The sequence below is a fragment of the Spinacia oleracea genome, chromosome 3, assembly GCF_020520425.1.
Source record: "Spinacia oleracea cultivar Varoflay chromosome 3, BTI_SOV_V1, whole genome shotgun sequence".
Lineage (NCBI taxonomy): Eukaryota > Viridiplantae > Streptophyta > Magnoliopsida > Caryophyllales > Amaranthaceae > Spinacia > Spinacia oleracea.
Window position 1 is genome coordinate 5,297,727 of NC_079489.1, and position 19,405 is coordinate 5,317,131.

Below are 19,405 nucleotides of genomic sequence, written 5' to 3' on the forward strand. Positions count from 1 at the left end.
ATACAAAGTAACTAAATTTACAATTTTGAATTGTTCAAAACCCACAAAAATTAAAAATTCGGGTCGGATTGCGCCCACAAATTAGGCCTATAAGTTCTACCCAGAACCCGCTATTTTTCGGGTCGGGCCAACGAGCTGAGGTCATGATGATCAGTCTAATAAAAAGTAAGACTTTTATTCTGTTCACCTTATTTCTACTTATTTCAGGAAAAATAAGTTCAGATAAGTTCAATTAAATTCAGGAAAAATAAGGGTTGTCAAGTACAATTTATAACTAAAATAAGTTTTGATAAGTTCTGATAAGTTCAGATAAGTTTTGATAAGTTCAGTTAAGTTCAAGTAAGATAAGTTCAAGAAAAATAAGTGAAAATCAGGTGAATAGAACGCAACCTAATTGTCTGCAATATGATTAACCTACATTTTTCTACTAATAAGATACTCTATATTTGCTATCCAAACCGCTGCTTTATTATTTAAGATGTTGAAAACTTGCAGTTATACAAAATAAATTAAAAATATGTTTGTTTAAATCAATGTCGTTTTATATATATATATATATATATATATATATATATATATATATATATATATATATATATATATATATATATATATATTTTAAGGATTCAAGTGAGGAATAAATCCAAGATAAGAAAAAAGAAAAGGAAAAAGAAAAAGTATGCAACGGTTGAGGAAGTAAACTATGGAAGGATCCCCTCGTATTTAGGGATTATTTGGTTGACATCTAAAAATAGTGGAATTAGAAATTAATGGGAATTAGAAATTGGCTAGTTTACTTTGGGACACTTTGGGCAAAGCATACTTTTCCTTTCGCATTTGTAATTGTCTTAATCAATCAAACTAATTACTCGATACTTAGTCCAATTAACTATGATCTTCTCTTCACTAGATTGACTAAAACTATTTTTATATGAAATGGTTTTTGTGCTCATACTGCAGAAGTCTCCACGTTAAAATATAAATTTATTTCACTTTTTATTAGTGATATTAATTAGTTTTGTGTAATTTAATGTTGAACTAGGCAAAATATAATAATTATTTATTTGATTAGTTTATTAATAATTTAATTATATGTTTAAAATGGGGGTACAAAGTGTAAAAGATGGAGATCGGAAATATAAAAAGGTAGTTGGGTCATTTAATAGGGCGGTAATATAGAGAGGTGAGTAATAATAGGGCGGGGTTTAATAAGTCACTTTTTTAATCGTTAATTATATGTTACTCCACCCGTTTCATAAAACTAGCAAACACTTTTACTTTTGCACTATTCATACATTAATTTTGACAAAATTTTCTTACTAAGCATAATTAAGGCCAACCTAATGACCTAAAAGTGTATCGGTCAAACTGTTGCAAATATTCTAAAACAAAGGAAGTATACGAAGTAAAAGATTGATATTATGAGAATTCATCGAGACAAATTAATAAAACCTCAAATCACTATAGCTTTCTAAAAAAATTATTTTGTGGAGTATAATCCATAATTTAGAAGTTTTACACTTTGACCCATGTCGCCTAGATCTGTCAAACGGGTCGGTCGGGTTGTAAAAATTACTTTTGGGTTTGGGTTAGTTCGGATCAGTCACTTTCGGGTTTACAAATGTTTGTTCAAGACCCATAACTTCGGGTTCATGTCGATCCAACGGGGTGGCTTGAGTAATATTAAAACGCGTATTATATTTTCATTAATTTGAGTAATAAATGTACAAAATATGTGCATACATTAACAAATTTTCATACACAATTTAGTCAAATTAAACCATAAAATGACGTATAATTCAAACGAGAATCATATTACACCCAACAAAAGTAACAACAACTTGTTTAATGTGCTTAAAGTTCATCGTAATCTCATTTATTACTATAAGTACAACGATTTTTAATAGGTCGGATTAAAAACGAGTTTGGTTGGGTTTTGACCCATTACTTTTCAAACTGTTCGGATTCGGATAAAATCGGATTACAAGTCACAAAATCATGTTTGAAGATCCAATATTTTCGGATCGGATTCGAATCGGGTCGATTTTTGGCTGGTCTATTACACCGCCCATAGTTTGGTTTCTGTATAAATAGTTAAAACTTAAAAACTATAAGAGCATCAATAGTGGTGCTATCTCTTATTTTCCCACTCTTAGTCTCTCTCCTCATCCACCTCATTACCACTCTTATTAAGAGTTAGCTATTAAAAATCCCAAGAAATACACTAACTCTTATACACTACCTCTTATTTAATTTTTTCACATTTTAAATTTACTTTTATAACAAAAATGCAAAAATTTAAGCATGATATCCACAATGTGTCACCTCAACCCCTCTTATTTTCTAAGAGCTACCTCTTATTTTCTAAGAGCTACCTCTTATTTAGAGGAAGTCTCCATCAACCTCTAAATAAGAGGAAGCTAAGAGTTACCTTCCTAAGAGGTAGCTCTTAACATTTCTCTCTCCTTAATAGGGGGCTAAGAGTCCTTGATGCTCTAAATAGTTTTCTCTCTCCTCCATTTCCCCCTAAACCACATGCATTTCTCCACCTAAAGTCCCCGACTCAAATCGCCGGCCACCGCTCTCCTGCGAAGCCACCTCAATCGGAACCCATCAATCTTCTCACTTCAGCATTCCGCCTTCTTCAATTACCATCAGATTCTCAAATAATAAGGTAAAATCACCCTCATTTCATTATTAGTTTAGTCTAACAATCTTTCAATTGCTTAATTCTGTAGCTTTTATTTTCAATTGCATAGTTCTGTAGCTTTTACTTCCTTTTTAAAAATTGAAGTGTAAAATTGTTGTGATCTGTGAAGTTAGAGTGGGAAATTGTGTAAATTCATTGTTTCTTACAGTCAGATTTTGTTTATTTTGACAGAACAACACAAACCCTAATTCATCTAGTATGAAAGATGTCAAAGAACCCAAATGTGAAGCAAGCCCATTAATGGGGTTAACAGAAGTTTTAATACTTAAATCCTGTTTCGATTGCCCCTAAAATCATTAGGAATTCTCAAATGCGTATGCAATAAATTGAATGCCTTAATCTCAAACCCCTGTTTCGCCAAATCTCATCTCGAATTATCAGTTTCTACCACTCCACCCTTAACCATCGCTATGCTACAACACAATACCATATCCTCACTCAACTTTAGAAGTCACACCGATATAACTGAGGGCGTAAACTTAACCCCATGGAGCCGACAATTCTATAATGATGACAAGTTTTATAGTTGTTTTCTTTTCATTGTTGGATCATGCAATGGTCTTCTATGTGTTTACATTACGGAGGGGAAAAGTGGTGAAGATTTGATGTATCTTTGGAACCCTCTCACCAAAAAAAACCAAGGAAATCTTATTGCCTGTTGGTGGGAATTCGACTCATGTTCATGTAGATTCTTGCTGGTTCGGGTTTGTTCAATCCTTAAATGACTACAAGATCCTCTTGGTATCTACAGTTTCTACACGTTTTCCTTTCTATGAAAGGCACGTGCATCTGTACTCATTAAGGAGTGACCAATGGAGGGCAATACGTGTTAGTGATGAAGGTTTTACTTCCATTTTGAGATCTAACTCAGTTTTCATGGATAAAGCATTGCATTACCTTGGTCACCACGGGTGCTTTCTTAAATTTGATTTGGTTACTGAAACCTTTGAGAGTATACCCTTTTCAATTGAGCCCAAGCTATTCCCGAGTGTCGATCAGATGGTGCTTGGGTTAATTGGAGAATGTCTGTGTGTTATCTTTGTACATTGCTCCAAGGATGACACTGGAGAAGACTCTGACGAAGACTTCGCGGATGATGATTGGATGTTTGAGCTGTGGAGGTTGGAGGAATATAACAACTGGGGTTCGTGGAAGAGGTTGTATAGAATTGACTTGCGGGTGGAGATGGCTCAACGTTGCACCCAGTTTTTAGGGCTCACATATAATGGCATGATTTGCATTCGAGCTGTGGATGATGGACTAATAGTCATGGACCCAAGTCGAAATCCACCTTCACATGTCATTGTTAGGGAGTCCGGTGTAAAGGTTTACAAGATGATTGATTACGTGGAGAGTCTTGTTTCTCCTTTTTCTCTTGATGATGCTGCTGCTGCTGGAAATCTTGTATGGGATTGTAAGTAAGTAAATAAAATGGGTCTTTGGAAGTAGTTGACAGATTATTATGCCAAGTTCAAGTGTTGTGAAATCAATAGACAATAAAGGGGATATGCAATCAGAGGTATTTGTTTCAGATGGAATCTGACAATTTGCATCTGAACGTGGCGTTACAATGATGAGGTAAAGGAAGATTATGTTTTGTTCATTGTTCATGATATCTTCTCTTATGCTTGTAAGTTTGGTTTTTATTACTGAGTAGTTTTATGCATTTGCAATAGGAATCCCTTTCCTTTGGTAGAAAACAGGGCTCGGGAAATTGTACTTTTGGACAAGTTTGGTGTTTAACTAGGTGATTACTATGCTTCCTGTCAAAATTTCCTTTAGCTAAATAATTTTACAGTGTTTGACTATGGCTAATAGGGCTCAGGAAATTGTACTTTTGGACAAGTTTGATGTTTAACTAGGTGATTCCTATGCTTCCTGTCAAAATTTTCTTTAGCTGAATAATTTTAGTGTTTGACTATGCTTTGTTATGAAATTGTACTTTTGCACAAGTTGGTACTCTGCTGTCTATGGGAATAGGTGAGGATGGAGGCAAGATATACAGAGTATATGTTTTCCATTTCGTGATCACGATTCTTGTCGATATACAACATCCCATGGAGTGTCTCATTCACCATAGATCGTTCTGTGTAATGCTGGTTTAAGTTCAGGTTCAGTCGTTCCCATGTACGGGTCCTTCATTTTTAGAGGTATGCAGGTAAACTGTTTGGGACGAGAAGTATGTTGTGAATTTGTAATCATCAGTGGAAGAATCCTACCCAAATCCAGAATACCAAAGCCAACTAATAAGTTGAAAATCGGGGGGTGCAATATCGAGCCTCTCATGGGTGATATGGTTCCAAAGAAAGAAGCTACCATGTTCTAGATGGAAGCAGGTTAGTCCATGGCATAACAGAGTGGTTAGCTTGACCAATTTTGATAGAAGTAAGTTCCTTTTAGTGATGTTTGTAAGGTTTAGTATTACATGTTTTGTATGCTAAGAAGATTTTGTAGTCATTCAATGAGGGAACGAAGCCGAACCAATAGTCACTATTGATTTTAACTGAATTCTGTACCTGATTATTACTTTTCAGGCAATAAAATTTGTTTTTGTTCTTTTGTAGCCAAAATATGAAATTTGCTTGTAATATGCATTGATGATCATTAACTTTTTTTTTTCTTTTTATGAATGAGTTACAAGGGTAATACTCCGTACAAATTATGATCATTAATTAACATTATACAATTACGTAAATTCTGTACAACATCTGTGCAAATTTTCTCATTCAGCTAACCCTTACTTACATTGCTTACTCATGAATTACTCTTGAATACATGTTGCTTTCTGTACTTCCCACCATTCAAAACCAGACGATCCACCGGCGCCGCCACCGTCGGCATCCCAAACGTCTCTTCCAACCACCTAACCTGCATTTCCAACCCAACATCCCTCAAAGCATTCAAAGCAGATTTATACAATCTCATATCCAACCTAACCCCCCCTGCCTTCAAATCCTGCAACAGCTTAATCAACTCATCAATCCTACTAATCTTCGAGAAAACACCCACCATCATCCCCGCCAACGCTAGATCGACCCCTCCCCCGTTCCTCCGATACTCATCGTAAAACTCGGTACACGCCTCGTATTCTCTCACTCTAGAGTAAGCTCCTATGATACTAGTGTAGCTAACTCGATCAGGTTTCACCTTTCTCCTCTTCATCTCCTTCCATAACTTCTCAACTTGTCTCAAATCCTTCGCCCTACCGTGTAAGTCGATCAACGTGTTGTACACCCATACATTCGGCTCACACCCTCTCTCCTTCATCTTAGCTAGTAGCACCATAGCTTCCCTCAATTGCCCTGTTTTCCCGTACATTACAATCATGGTTGAATAAGCCACAACACATTTATCGAACCCTCTTTGTTGCATCTCCTCGAACACGATCTTCGCCTTGTAAAGCAATGCAAGTCGAAAGTAAACATTAATGATTGACGCATACGTTACTTGCCCTGGTTCACACCCTTCCATATTGAGCCTTTCGTACACTCTTGCAGCCTCTTTTAGCCCTCTTTTTTTCGCATATCCGTTCACAATTGCGCAAAATATGCAATCAGAAATCTTTAAGTTTGCGTTCTTCATCTTCTTTACAACATCTAAAGCCCTCCCTAACTCCCCTTCTTCAACATACATGATTACTAACTTCAAGAACAATGCTGGACCTTTCAACATTTTTTTGGATTCGGCTTCATCGACGAGTTTCTCGACAACATCGATTTCTTTCTCTTCGGCTAATGAACCGATCAATGACGCGTAAATCGATGCGTTTAGAGGGATACCCTTCTCACCCATTAGCTCAAATTGCTCAAGGGCTTTGAAAGTTTGTCCTGATTTCCCTAATGCATCTAACAAAACTCCATAAATTTGAGTCAAATTCGACAAATTCTCGACATTTTCAACATTATCTTCCTCGAACTTATTAAAAACCTCAACAACTTTCTTGAAGTTCCCCAATTTCAGGTAAGCTTCCATAACCAAAACAACCCCTCCAGGATCAAGAACAATCTCCCTTAATCTCATCCTTTCGAACAATTCAATCGAAATGCTATACAAATGAAGCTTATTATAGCTTCTTAGAGCAGAATCATAACAAAACGAAGCAATTTTCTCATCAAATTCAAAGCAATCTAGCAACAAATCAGCAAGTTTGAATTTCCTAGCTTTAACACAAGAACTAACAATTCTAGCACAGAAATTCTTATCAGGAAAAACTTTATACTTTTTCATATCTCTAGACACCATTGAAACTAAATCCCATTTCTTTGAACTCACCAAATACTTCAACAGAGCCTTGAGGGTTGTTTTCTGGGGCTGAAATTCCGAGCTCGCTTTCGCCTTCTCATAATACTCCAACCCAAGATTCTCAGTCCTTGGATCCTTTAAAATCTCTCTGATGAGTTGATTTAAGTTCTTCCCATCGGATTTTAGGGATTGGAAATCGGAATTTGGAGATCCGTAAGTGAAATCAACAAGGGGGAGAACAGGGGAAGGTTCTTCTTCTAGAACAGGGGAAGGGAAAGCAGAGGAATGGAGGATTATGAGCTTTGGAGGAGAGAGAAAATGGTGGAAAGCTTTGAAAATGGTGAATTTGGTGGAGTTTGGAAGTGGGTAGAAGAGATTTGAGGGTGAAATTGCCATTGATGAAGATTTAATTTGAGAATTGGTGTGGGTTTTTTGTTCATTTGTTTTTTAAGATTTTTTTTTTTTTTTGCAGTATTATCCATTTTGAAGGTGAATTGGATGAGCCACTCGTCGGATTACACGTGGATGGTTTAAGGTCAGGAAATATGGTCTTAGATTTTGAGGATAGGTAAGTTCCACGTGGGAAATATTTGTAAAATTAACGGATTTTTCATGAAATACCCTTCAATTTTCACGAAATTCACCAAATGCCCCTCGACTTTCAGAAATTCACCAAATGCCCCTCACCTTTAATATAATACCCAAACTACTCTTACTAATGACGCGCCGTTAGTGCTCCGTTAGCCAACTTTCAAATTCACCAAATACCCCTATTTTAATACTAATTTCACCAAATACCCCTTTGTTGAAAAATATTTCACCAAATACTTATATTTTTAAAGAACAATTTTGATGCAATTATTTATGCCCAAATTTCTCCGCCTATATGGTTTATGCCCAAGTTCTAACTCTTTCTCTCCCAATTACCTATATCATTTTTTTTGTCTTGATTGAAAGCTAGCCAATAATATATAGGGACTAGAGAGTATTAGTGTTTTATATTGATGTGAATAACCCAGATCATTCAATTACAAACCAAATACAATAGATCTTAAAAGAGAGTTTAAGCTACTTTATGATACATCCTCAATAGCACCAATGCAAATCTTACTGCTGGAAGGTTTATGAAACCAATCACTGTAATGTTGGTGTGACTTCGATTAATGGAATAAAAGCAACAAATTATATATCAAAAAAAGACTGTAAAGACCCATGAGTTAGGATCTTGATCAAAGTAACTAAATTTTTTTGCGGCAATTGTTCTCAAGAAATCTGAAAACTCGGTGTTTTCAGTCACCAAACCACATAGTCTCTAACGAGCCCCGAAATCTAAGAAAAATAGATAATAGGTGTTCTTTGAAGAGAAAACAATCACCAAAACAAGAATCAACTTTCTCTAACAAAAAATAAACTTCTAGTCCAAATTACTAAACAAACAATCACCAGCTGTAGATTCAATCCCATTTATCCATAGCTACCTCTGTGCAAGGAACCAAAAGCCAAAAAAAAAGAAAAAAATTTACAGAGCCCTACTGAAAAGATTGAAAGATCTTAATTTACATGAACCTGGTTCAAATGTTGTTCAGATTTGTGAAATAAGAAGTAGAACATTGGGATTCAGCAATTGTAAGATCAGCCACCATCTCGCCATTGTGAATAGGTAAGACCGGGAAATGGTGAACGCTAAAGACCCAACAAAGCCGCCGCATCCGCCACCGTCGATAGGTAAGATCGGCCCATACACCGTCTTCCTCACTCCTCTTGTCACCGCTAAACCCATTTCCGAGCCTCCAGTCGGGAATCACCAGGAATCATAAATTAATTTCTGAAGAAAATTGGGGGATTAAAGATTGGTTTTCCAGAAGTTTGATGTTGGGTTTGGGTTTCAAATGTTTGCTTTGAGGAATAATTGAAGATGGGTTTCAGATGGGATTAGTGGATTGCTGGTTCGGGAGTAAGAATAAGATTTGGAGTTGGGCATTAGTTATTTGGTTATGGAGGTGTGTGGTTCCATCAGAGTCGTTGTTGCAGCACGGGAGATTGAGAAGATAGAGCGGCTATTTAAATGCGGTGGTGGTGATGGTGGATTTGTGGTGGTTCCGAGATAGAGAATTTGTGAACGTTTTGCTATGATTTACCTACTCCGGCTTTACGATGGAGTTCTCCATGAGAAGAAATGGGAAGATAGAAGAAAAAAGAAAAAGAAAAATTGGATGCAGTTAAGGTTGATGAATGAGGAAGAAGGCGGAGAGAGAGAGGAGAAGTTGAGGATGCAGTTAAGAGAGGAGCAGTCAGCAGTGGTAGGGAAAGGTTAAGGCTCCCAAAAGCAAAATAAGGGTAAAATAGTAAAGTCATGCTAACGGAGACTTAACGTCCGTTAAGTGTAAGGGTATTTGGGGTATTAAGTCATTTGTGAGGGGCATTTGGTGAATTTCTGAAAGTCGAGGGGCATTTGGTGAATTTCGTGAAAATTGAGGGGTATTTCATGAAAAATCCGTAAAATTAAAATATTGGCGAAAATTAAAACTGAAAACGACTCCACTGGGGATCGAACCCAGAATCTCTGGTTTCGTAGACCAGCGCCTTATCCATTGGGCCATGGAGTCGTGTTGATGTTCATTTTAATCATGTAACGTATTTGAAGAGTTAATGATAGTCCATTACAGTTTATGCTACACTGTTGAAAATAGAAATTAGTTAGTGGTCTTGTCCCGGAGTACGTGCTTCATATAGTTTGTGTTTTTTTTATTCAGCTCAAGTTTATCTATAAAATCACAAATTCTTGTTTACAAGGGTTGTACAATAAATATTGTACATCAGAGTAAAAGTTAACTCAAAATGTTTAAAAGTTAAGCTTATATATGTAAAAGTTATCCATTTTTCAGTGATAATTTTTTTCATTTTAATAAAACTTATTTCTTCAAAATCATTAATAATGTATAAAATTAATCATTTAACTATTTAAAATGTTTATCTATCAACGTTTTTTTTACTAATATAAAAGTTAATCAAAACTAGGTTAAAGTTACAAAAAAATGGGTAAAAGTTATTTTGGTGTACAATAAATTTATTGTGCGGCGCACAAGACCTTTTGCTATAAAATTATACTAGATCCCGTGCACGCGCGGATTTTGATCATTTTTTTCACAAAATATTTAAATGAATATTTCTCAACTACTGCATATTTATAACATTTTTAACATACTCGTTTAAATTTATTCATTTAATATGCATATTTAAAATGCTAAAATGGCAAATTGACCAAAATATTGAGTGATATATTTTCTATTATTAATATAACGATTTGACTAAAATATTACCAATTTAGAATAATTATATTATGTCGTATCTATTATTGCCATAATTTATAAACTAAATTTTGTTTCCATACATAAATAGTTTATATAAAAAGGTAGAGAATAAAAATAAAAATAAAACATATATACGTTTTTGGGAAAATGGTTTTTGACGGGAAAAAATTACACCAGGAATTGACACGTGTCATTGGTGTCTCTTTTAGTATATAGTAATAGATTCTTTACGTCGCAACTTAAGAATAATATGAATTTCGTTATATATGCAGTTTAATAATAAAATTGGTTGATCAACAGAGGCGGATCCATAAATTATAAAAATAGGGGTCCAAAATTTAATACTTCGTACAACTAGCTTCATTGGACAAAAAAATTTAAAAGTCGTATCCATTTCGCCATATCGATCTCCGAGCCAAGACATGAGCATTCAGTTCAGTTCAGTTCAGTTCAGTTTTATTCAATTCAATTCAGTTCAACTTATTATTATTATTATTATTATTATTATTATTATTATTATTATTATTATTATTATTATTATTATTATTATTATTATTATTATTATTATTATAAGCTACAAAGATCAAGGGAACTACAAGAAGTTGGAGGGGAGCCGAGATACAATCTGGGCCCCCACTCCTCTAGCTATGGCGAACCCGATCCTGCTGAAAATGTGGGCAGCTGCCCGCGCCCCAATGTCCTGAGCCTTAGAGTACGTCTGGACCCGCTTCAGCAAAGAAACAACCCCTTTCTCTAATTCCCCAAAAGAAGAGAAGGAAAAAGGTAAGAAACCGTAACCCAAAGCCCTACAACACGCCGCATACTTATCCTGCTTCCGCTGCGCTGCAACCGCCACAACCCGACCCGGAATGAAGCCTGACAACCCAGATTGCGTCATAGGGGAAGACCCAGTCAAGTCAACACACACATCAAGACCGCCATCCCATGAGTAAAGCAATATATCTGCAGGACGAAGAGCTCCATCACTCTCACTAGTCAGCCCAACATCAACCTCCTTGCGAGCAGAAATCCCTGACCGATAGCAAATATCCAAAAGGGTATCACGAACAACATTATGACGATGTTTGATGCCCACAATCCCAGCACAAGACACGGCATGATCCCCATAAATGTCCCCGTCGAAAACCCGGGAGCAAGCAGAACACGGCGTCGAATCAGAGAACAACGGAATACCCAACCGATAGCAAAGAACCGAACGATAAGTCTTACCGTTCATAGTCTGGCCTAACCCCGAGATGGGGACTGCCCGCAACCAAGCCGAGGACTGATCCCCCTGCTGTGATTTCCATAGGGCAACAAGACGCGAAGATAAGGAGTAGGCGGATTCCGCATCAGCAGTAACCTTCGTGAAATATATGTCTGCCAGTTTCTTCATGAGTGTGGGGGCAGCGATCTCACTAGGGCTACGCATAAGGTCGGTCTCCACGGTCCTATTGAATAGACCAAGGGCATCATCAAAGGTCGGTCCCGGACCATCAACACCTGAAAGCCGAAGAAGCGAATCCTGCAAACCAGAAGACTGCAAACGGGATGCAAGAAAAGCATAATGCCGAACATCACCAGCTGAATAAACACCCAATCCTCCATAAGAATAAGGCAAGGTGGCAAGGCGCCATTGCCAGTCACCGAACCCAGGTCCCGAAGCAGTCACGATGCGCTCTAAAGAAGCCCGCAGAGCCACATCAAAAGATAATTGGGCCGCTTCGAACAGATGAGGCGGACAAGTGCGCATAGCAAAGTAGAGTTTAGAAACTCCAGTACACGCACGAAGTAGCAATAACTCACACTGGGGATCATTAAGCTTGGCTACAGCATCCATCAACACAACAGTCTTCGACACACGCTGCGAAACCAACTCCTTACAAAAAGAGGAATCCGTACTGACTGGGCCACCAAGCAACTTAACACCAAGCGTAGGACGAGCAATATCCGCAGGAAAGACACCCTCTAGACGACTGCGAGGGTCCTCCGAAGGCCAGAAAACCTCCGTCTTCTCAACATTAACATGGAGACCTAAACGAGGACCCTCCTCCAAAATCAACTCCAAGACCTGTCCAACCACCAAAGTGTCACCAACGATAGTGCCATCGTCCAAGTACCAAGCCTGAAGAGATAGATCAAATGAATCTCTGATTCGACACACCAATGGATGTAGAACCAGAGAAAAAAGCAAAGGGCCAAGAGGATCCCCTTGCTGCACACCCTGACAAGACCACAAGGTATGCTCCCCATAATACAGCCGCGCTGGAGAAGAGTAGCAGAATTCAACCCAACGCGAAAGAGCAGGACAATGGAGCCGAACCTCACGCAACAAAGCCGATCGATCAACTAAATTGAAAGCATTCTGAAAATCCACCAATAACATAGATAGGCCAACATCGGCCCCACGAGCCTCAACCAACCGATTGACAGCATGGAGAATGGCCTCACCACCTGCTGGAACCCCAACTCCAAACTGCAGACCTCCAAAGTAGTTTCCTAAACGCGGACCAATCAAAGCAGCCCCGACCTTAGAAACAAGGCGCCTCCAAATAGTACCCACAGCAATAGGCCGAACACCCCCACCAGGCTTAACCAATGGCGTAAGAGGAGCACTAGCAATGTATCCTCCAAGCTCAGCGGGACACTTTCCAGCAAGAAAGAGATTAACTACCTGAGTGATAGCATCCACCAACTCATCAGAAACAGCTACAGCAGCACCACCCAAGCAATCCAAAAGGTGCTGAGCACGCAAGCCATCTCTACCGCACGAAGTACCACGCGGAAAGCCCATAATCTGCTCCAAAACAACAGCGGAGGAAGCAGAAAGGTGATGATCAACAGGGATATCCGGTAAGGTAGGGACCGGAACGGAAGGGTGCTTTGCTTGTAAATCTGCAAGAGTAGCATCATCGTAAGGGGCAAGACCTGATGAAGAAAGAACCCTAACGGCAGCAGTGTAGTGACCGTCAGAAATCTTTCTCTTGCATTGCTTAATATTACGCTCCGCCAAATCATGGTCATCGCCAACATCCAATAGAGAGGGAGACACGCTAGCCAATGTGTCTATGACAAGTTGCTCAGAACCGCCAGGCACACCCCAAGAACGAATAGCAGAGGTGATACACTCCTCCTGTTGCCGCCGCCTAACACCGGAGGAACACTCACGATTACTTCGTGGAGAAAAAGTCTTGAGGACACAAAGAGGTAACACGAGCAACTGAACCCAACAAGCGATGTCATCTGGTCTGCAAATCACCTTATCAAGCGCCCCTTTCAAAACTCGCGAAAAACCCAAACGACATTTGGGAGGGATGGATTTCACAGAACGCAACCGCTTAGACCATATAGTGTCCAGAAGAGCAACATCAAAAGAAAAATATTGTTCTCGAGGCGCATCAGAAGTAGAGAGCTCGGAAGCAGGAGCTTGAGGTTTTTGAATACCGTAGAGAGTAAAACGAATAGTACCATCCCCAGAATCAGGTGGGTCCACAAAAACCGTACTAGAACCACTGCCATGCCGACACCTAATACGATGAGTATGCGTCTTGAAACAATCTCCACATAACCAAATTCCCATACGACGAAAGGTAACCTCAGCCGAAGTAAAAACCTGCAAATTGGTAGTAAGGGACTGACGGGTTACATCCCGCACTCCAGTGCAACAATGACGATCTCGTAAGTGAGTGATCAGAGAACTCCTCACCAGACCACGCCCACCTCCATCATGGCACCCGCTAAGACCCACAAAAGGGCAATGAAACTTCTCCACGGAAGTAGCCATATCAAAGCACTTCAACCAAAAAGTAACTCCAACGTACCCACTACCAAGCACACTTCAACCAAAAAGTAACTCCAACGTACCCACTACAATGCTGGAGTAGAACCAAAGAACCCCCACAATGCTGGAGTAGACAAAATGAACCCCCACAAAGTTGGAATAGAAAGTCAATGCACCATTAAATATGGAAAAGTACCCACGAGATAATGCAGCACCAAGAGAACAGCCACGGTGCACACACTCAACACCAACGAACACCAACAACCACCCCCTTACGGCTCACCAGCAACACAACCGCCGGCGCAACCCCTCAAACAAACTCGAACACCACCGCTGGCGCAGCCCCTCAAACAAACCACATACAACTCCCGCCTTCAACAAAACCGCATACAACTCCCAAATAACCACCACCGCCGCAACAACACCGTCTTCACACAGCCACAACACCACCAAAATACCCCGTCACAACCTTACCGCCGTAACAACACCCCGTCACCACCGAACCGCCGCAAAACAAACCCCAGCCCACGCAACACCAGAAAACCACCTATTTCACACCCCTGCTCGAGCAACAGATGTCGCGACGCCGGCGAAACCTTTACCGGAGGTTGGCCGTAGACTTAACGCAGGTTGGCCGGTGCCGGGACTCCTTCAGCACACCGTGGCCGTCTGCCCTAGTTCGCCCAAATCGAGAGGATTTCGGGTTTTTTCATTTTTATTATTATTATTATTATTATTATTATTATTATTGTTGTTGTATTTTATTTTTATTACTTTGTATTATTTATATATAACTTATCATTTACTGTTATTTAATAATAATTTTTTAGTTATTAATTACTATAATTTATTATTTATTATTGATAATTTATTATTATTTATTAATAACTATTAATATTTACTATTAATTATTATTATCTGTTGTTTACTCCATTGTTTATTATCTATATTTATTAGTATTTATTATTTATTATTTACTCTGTATTTACTAAAACCAACTTTGAGTTTTAAACTAAAATAAAATATTATGTACACAAATAAAAGTTAGAAAAAAATGACATTATACAGTATTAAATATATAACATATTTTTCTTCTCATTTCTTTTTCTATGTAACATTTCTACCCATTTCACATATAAAACGGGGTTGAAATCCTTGTCCACGGTTTAGATAATGATAAAAATAAATTTCTATAAATTACTTCATTTGCTCCATAAAGTTTTTCACTTTAAATGTTGAAAAGGGCTTAGGTCATAACATTTCAATGGTATTCTATACCTCTCTTCGCTTTTTTAAATACCCCTTGAAAAACTATTACACATGGTCCTCATTTTCTTTCAAGTGCCTTTACACAAGAACTTAACTCTCTAGTTCTTTAAGCTTTAGAAATACACCAACATAAATAGTGAGAATCATCTTTATGGTCTACCATTATTTTCGAGTGCCCCTAAACCCCGAGTGTTGTTAGTAGAAGTTGAACTTCTCTTTGAAATTTATGACTGGATTGTTCAACTCAGTTAAGTATCCACGGTTTATTCTGCATATACTTTAAACAAACATTCTTACCTCATTTTCTCTATACTTTACATGGATAAAAGATTTTTCGATCATAATTTTTTTTTTAATCTTTTGTATTATGAGTGAAGTTTTTTCTTAACATTTTTTATCTTATTCTGGTCAAAACATAGATCTATTTCAAATAATCATCATTTATACTTCCTCCGTTCCGGAAATATCACACCATTTGTTTTGTACACTATTCATACTACGGCTTTGACCATTTTTTGTGTTTCGTACGTAAGAAAATTATAGTCATGTGGGGTCATGTTAGATTCGTATCGATATATATTTTTTAATTATTAATTTTTTTATAATTTTTACTTGCACACGATTTGAGATATTAAGAGTCAAAGTAATGGTTAGAGGAGTAAAAGTCAACCATGGTGCGATATTTCCGGAACAGAGAAAGTATGTTTTTTCAAAAAGTCTATTTTGTCAATATATGAAAAATTGTTGTTTCTAGTAGCTAATGACTAAGAAATGAACTTGTGAAATGTTCTTTTCATTTTCTCCTCAGATTTCATGTTGTATTAAAATTGGATATTTATAGTTGAGGTCATTTGCAATTAATCCTATTTCTCTTAAATTTGTTACAAAAATTGCTTTGCAATAAGTAATTGTCAAGATCTATTGTACCGTGACATAGAAAACCTTATAGATTAGATAGGAGTATTTATTATTTATTATTTATTGAATTAAGTTCATATTCCCTCCGTCCCGGAATACTTGACCTGTTTTCCTTATCGGGCCGTCCCTTAATACTTGACCTGTTTCTAAAAATGGAAATATTCTAACAATATTATATTATTTCTCACTCCATCCCTATTAACCCAACTACCCCCTACTCCATACAAAAAATAATTAAAAATTCAACCCCTACTCTCTCCAACCCCACCCCTTTACACATTTTCCACTAACTACATTAAAATAATATTCCACTATCAACTACTACCTATTAAATTAAATAAGTCAATTCAAGTCCCTTAAACTCTGTGCCGGTCAAACCGGGTCGAGTTTTCCGGGACGGAGGGAGTATTTAAAAGAATACTGCCTAAAAGAAAGTGAATAGAAAACGGCAACGTCAAAGATTGAGGAACACACGTCACACAAGCAAAAAAGCAAAGAAAAGTCATCAATTCGTGGACTATGGACCGTGGTGTACATAGAGCTACGTGCACCAAAAGAACATGTGTGCATAAGTAAAAGAACACGACACTACGGCAAAAGAACATGCGATAAAATATTTCACTTTTTTATTATAAAAATAATTTATTATTTTACTATTTATTAAAACCTAAAAAAAAAAAATACTCATGTTCTTTTCTCGTAACCAGATGTTCTTTCAATTATATACTGTGTTCTTTTGGTGCACGTAGCTCTATGTGCACCATGGTCCAACTTCTAAATTGCGAAAAGTCATCCTTCAAAAAAAAAAAAACAAACAAAGAAAAGTCAAAGGCACAGCAATGAAGATGCAACACTATAAAAGGAAGGTCAAACTCTAAATTTTCTCTTGTTGCCGGCGGCGAAACCTCCGGTTGGCCTTACAAACAACCAATACCCACCACTCTGAGATGATCAGATCAATCAGATACAGGAAGAAGCGGAAGTTGAAGAAAAACGTTCAATTACCCCAAAACCCTTCAATAATTCCTGGTGAGCTTCCTGAAGAACTCATCTTTTCTGAAATCCTTCCAAGATTACCGGTAAATTCCTTAAACTGCTTCAAATCCGTGTCAAAAACATGGAATTTTATATTATCATCCCCAAATTTCATCAAATCCCATCTCAATTGCACAAATTCAAACCCTTTTGTGCCCACTAAATCTGTGTTCATTAAATCTGCATATGACTTTTACATTCTTAATTATTCTGCATATGATAGACTCACAGATGATAACTATGGTCAAAAGGGTTTAATTAAGACTAAAATTCTCCATTTTAGTGATAATTGCGTGAATACTTTCTTGATTGGTTCATGTAATGGGTTGATTTGTTTTGGGCGTGGGACTGCGTTTAGTAAGTTTGGTTATAACTTTCGTTTTTATAATCCGGTAACGGGTCGGGTTCTCTGTGTGTCTGATCCTTTGGGGAATTATCAAGGGAGACTGATTTGTGGGTTTGGGTTTGTTTCTTCTAAAGATGATTATATGTTGTTTGTTGGTGGTCTTCAGAGGAGGACTAGTGAGAATTTTGTGTATGTTTATTCACTGAAGTCTAATGATTGGAGGAAAATTGGGGAGTTTGGTGAAGATGAGTTTTCGATTTTCTTGGGTGGTAGAGGAGTATTGGTCAATGAGACATTGCATTGGGATAAAACCCAAGTTCGAAGATCGAATGCTAAGAGTATTTGTGGGTTTAATTTGGTTGATGAGAGCTTCAAGGAAGTGATGATGCCGAGGGTGTTTTGGGGTAATGATGATCATTTATTGGATTTCAAGGTGACTGAGATGGGTGGGTGTTTGTGTGCTTGGGCTCAAGATGTTTATGGAGGGGCGGAAATGTGGATGTTGATGCAATATGGGGTGTGGGAATCTTGGACGAAACTTTTCAAAATTGACTTGATTCCAGGTTTGGATAACTTCTATGGATGCTTAGAGAACGGGAAAGTTTTGGTTCATACAAACAATGGAAGTCTTTTGCTTGGTCATCCAGATCAAGGTCCGCGACAGTTAATCTCGTTAGTGAAAGATTTGGGTGATATTGAAGTAGTGAGTTACATTCAGAGTCCTGTTTCTCCTTTCCTTTGAATGTTCCTGAATTGCTGAAAATGAGACCAAGGACAAGTGAAGTGATCGCCATTGGAACGGTACATTTGTCATTTATCAGTGAATTTCTTTTTGTATAGATTTCATCGAGTTGGTGCATTTAACATTTACCTCCTGAATCGCGTTGTAAGTAGTAATCAAATATGTATGTATGATTGTTTAGTTCTACATCAAGGTTGGATTTTTCACATGCTCTTTTCCGTTACTCCATGTCTGACTTCTGTGTTTTAAAGTTTTTTTGAGTTCCATGTTTGTTTCGCACATCCTGCAGCTGTTGCATACTGTTATCAGTCCATTTTCAGAGTGCTCTTGATGCTATTGTCTTGGTTCGGGCAATACATGTTTTCACTTTGAATTGATCTGGATACTGCAAATCTTATGTATTCCTTTACAGTTGGTTTGCCATGTATTTCCTGTGAATTTGTTCGTGGGTTAAGATCATTAGTTACTTTCAGACACATGTTCCTTCTACTCAGGGCATGCTTGGATTGAGGGTAATGAATTAAAGGGTTAATGAAAGTCAAACTACAAAAAATAAGGTGATGGAAGGTGATGATGAGGGGATGAAGTGGTGGCAAAGAGAACAAGCAAGAAGAAAATAAAAGGAAAGGGGGAACAAATACCCTCATTATGGGGGAATAGTTACCCACCATCCCACTAGGGTGATTATTACCCTAATTTTGGGGTAATAACTTCCCCTTCCTCCCTTCTCCTCACAACACCACCACTACCACAACTTCTCATTACAATACCAGCACACCATCCTCCTTGCAACCACCTCAATTCACCTTCATTGTGCTTTTATTAAGGTGGTTTGACTTTTATTACCCCAATAATCCATTACACCCAATCCAAGCATGCCCTCTGTCTGTATCTGTTAGGGAGGTAAGTTTTCCCTGGAGGATCAAGCGTATTTATTTGTGCCAAGAGTCTCCCAAGTCCACTTGGTTTGTGGGTGTTTAGATTACCAAAATATGTGACACATACAAAGATTGTGCTAAGTTAGATGCTTTCCAGTAGTTTGTGGAAATCT

At 37.8% G+C, this 19,405-nt stretch overlaps 3 protein-coding genes and 1 non-coding gene across 5 annotated transcripts; 2 read left to right on the plus strand and 2 right to left on the minus strand.

Annotated features, from left to right (window-relative positions):
• Positions 1-2,492: 2,492 nt before the first annotated feature.
• LOC110783023 (uncharacterized) lies at positions 2,493-5,273 on the plus strand. Of its 2 annotated transcripts, none has more exons than XM_021987322.2 (2): positions 2,493-2,674; positions 2,882-5,273. In XM_021987322.2, the coding sequence occupies exon 2, from the start codon at positions 3,587-3,589 to the stop codon at positions 4,130-4,132; it is 546 nt and encodes a 181-aa protein (XP_021843014.1). In that variant the 5' UTR covers positions 2,493-2,674; positions 2,882-3,586; the 3' UTR covers positions 4,133-5,273. The 2 variants fall into 2 exon arrangements, with proteins under 2 accessions (XP_021843014.1, XP_056694397.1); XM_056838419.1 differs by having other exon boundaries at positions 3,462-5,273.
• Positions 5,274-5,282: 9 nt separating this feature from the next.
• LOC110783095 (pentatricopeptide repeat-containing protein At5g13770, chloroplastic) lies at positions 5,283-7,402 on the minus strand. The gene has a single exon (XM_021987391.2). It carries the CDS (start codon positions 7,346-7,348, stop codon positions 5,465-5,467), a length of 1,884 nt encoding a protein of 627 aa, XP_021843083.2. The 5' UTR covers positions 7,349-7,402; the 3' UTR covers positions 5,283-5,464.
• Positions 7,403-9,485: 2,083 nt separating this feature from the next.
• On the minus strand, positions 9,486-9,558 carry TRNAR-ACG (transfer RNA arginine (anticodon ACG)). The gene has a single exon. It is a non-coding gene; the product is annotated as a tRNA-Arg (tRNA).
• Positions 9,559-17,048: 7,490 nt separating this feature from the next.
• On the plus strand, positions 17,049-18,562 carry LOC110783096 (F-box protein At3g07870-like). Its single transcript, XM_021987392.2, has one exon. It carries the CDS (start codon positions 17,179-17,181, stop codon positions 18,352-18,354), a length of 1,176 nt encoding a protein of 391 aa, XP_021843084.1. The 5' UTR covers positions 17,049-17,178; the 3' UTR covers positions 18,355-18,562.
• Positions 18,563-19,405: the final 843 nt, after the last annotated feature.

Excerpts from the sequence above, each read along its gene's own strand:
- LOC110783096 (XM_021987392.2), top strand. The coding sequence starts at position 17,179 with ATGATCAGATCAATCAGATACAGGAAGAAGCGGAAGTTGAAGAAAAAC.
- LOC110783023 (XM_021987322.2), top strand. The coding sequence starts at position 3,587 with ATGGATAAAGCATTGCATTACCTTGGTCACCACGGGTGCTTTCTTAAA.
- LOC110783095 (XM_021987391.2), bottom strand. The coding sequence starts at position 7,348 with ATGGCAATTTCACCCTCAAATCTCTTCTACCCACTTCCAAACTCCACC.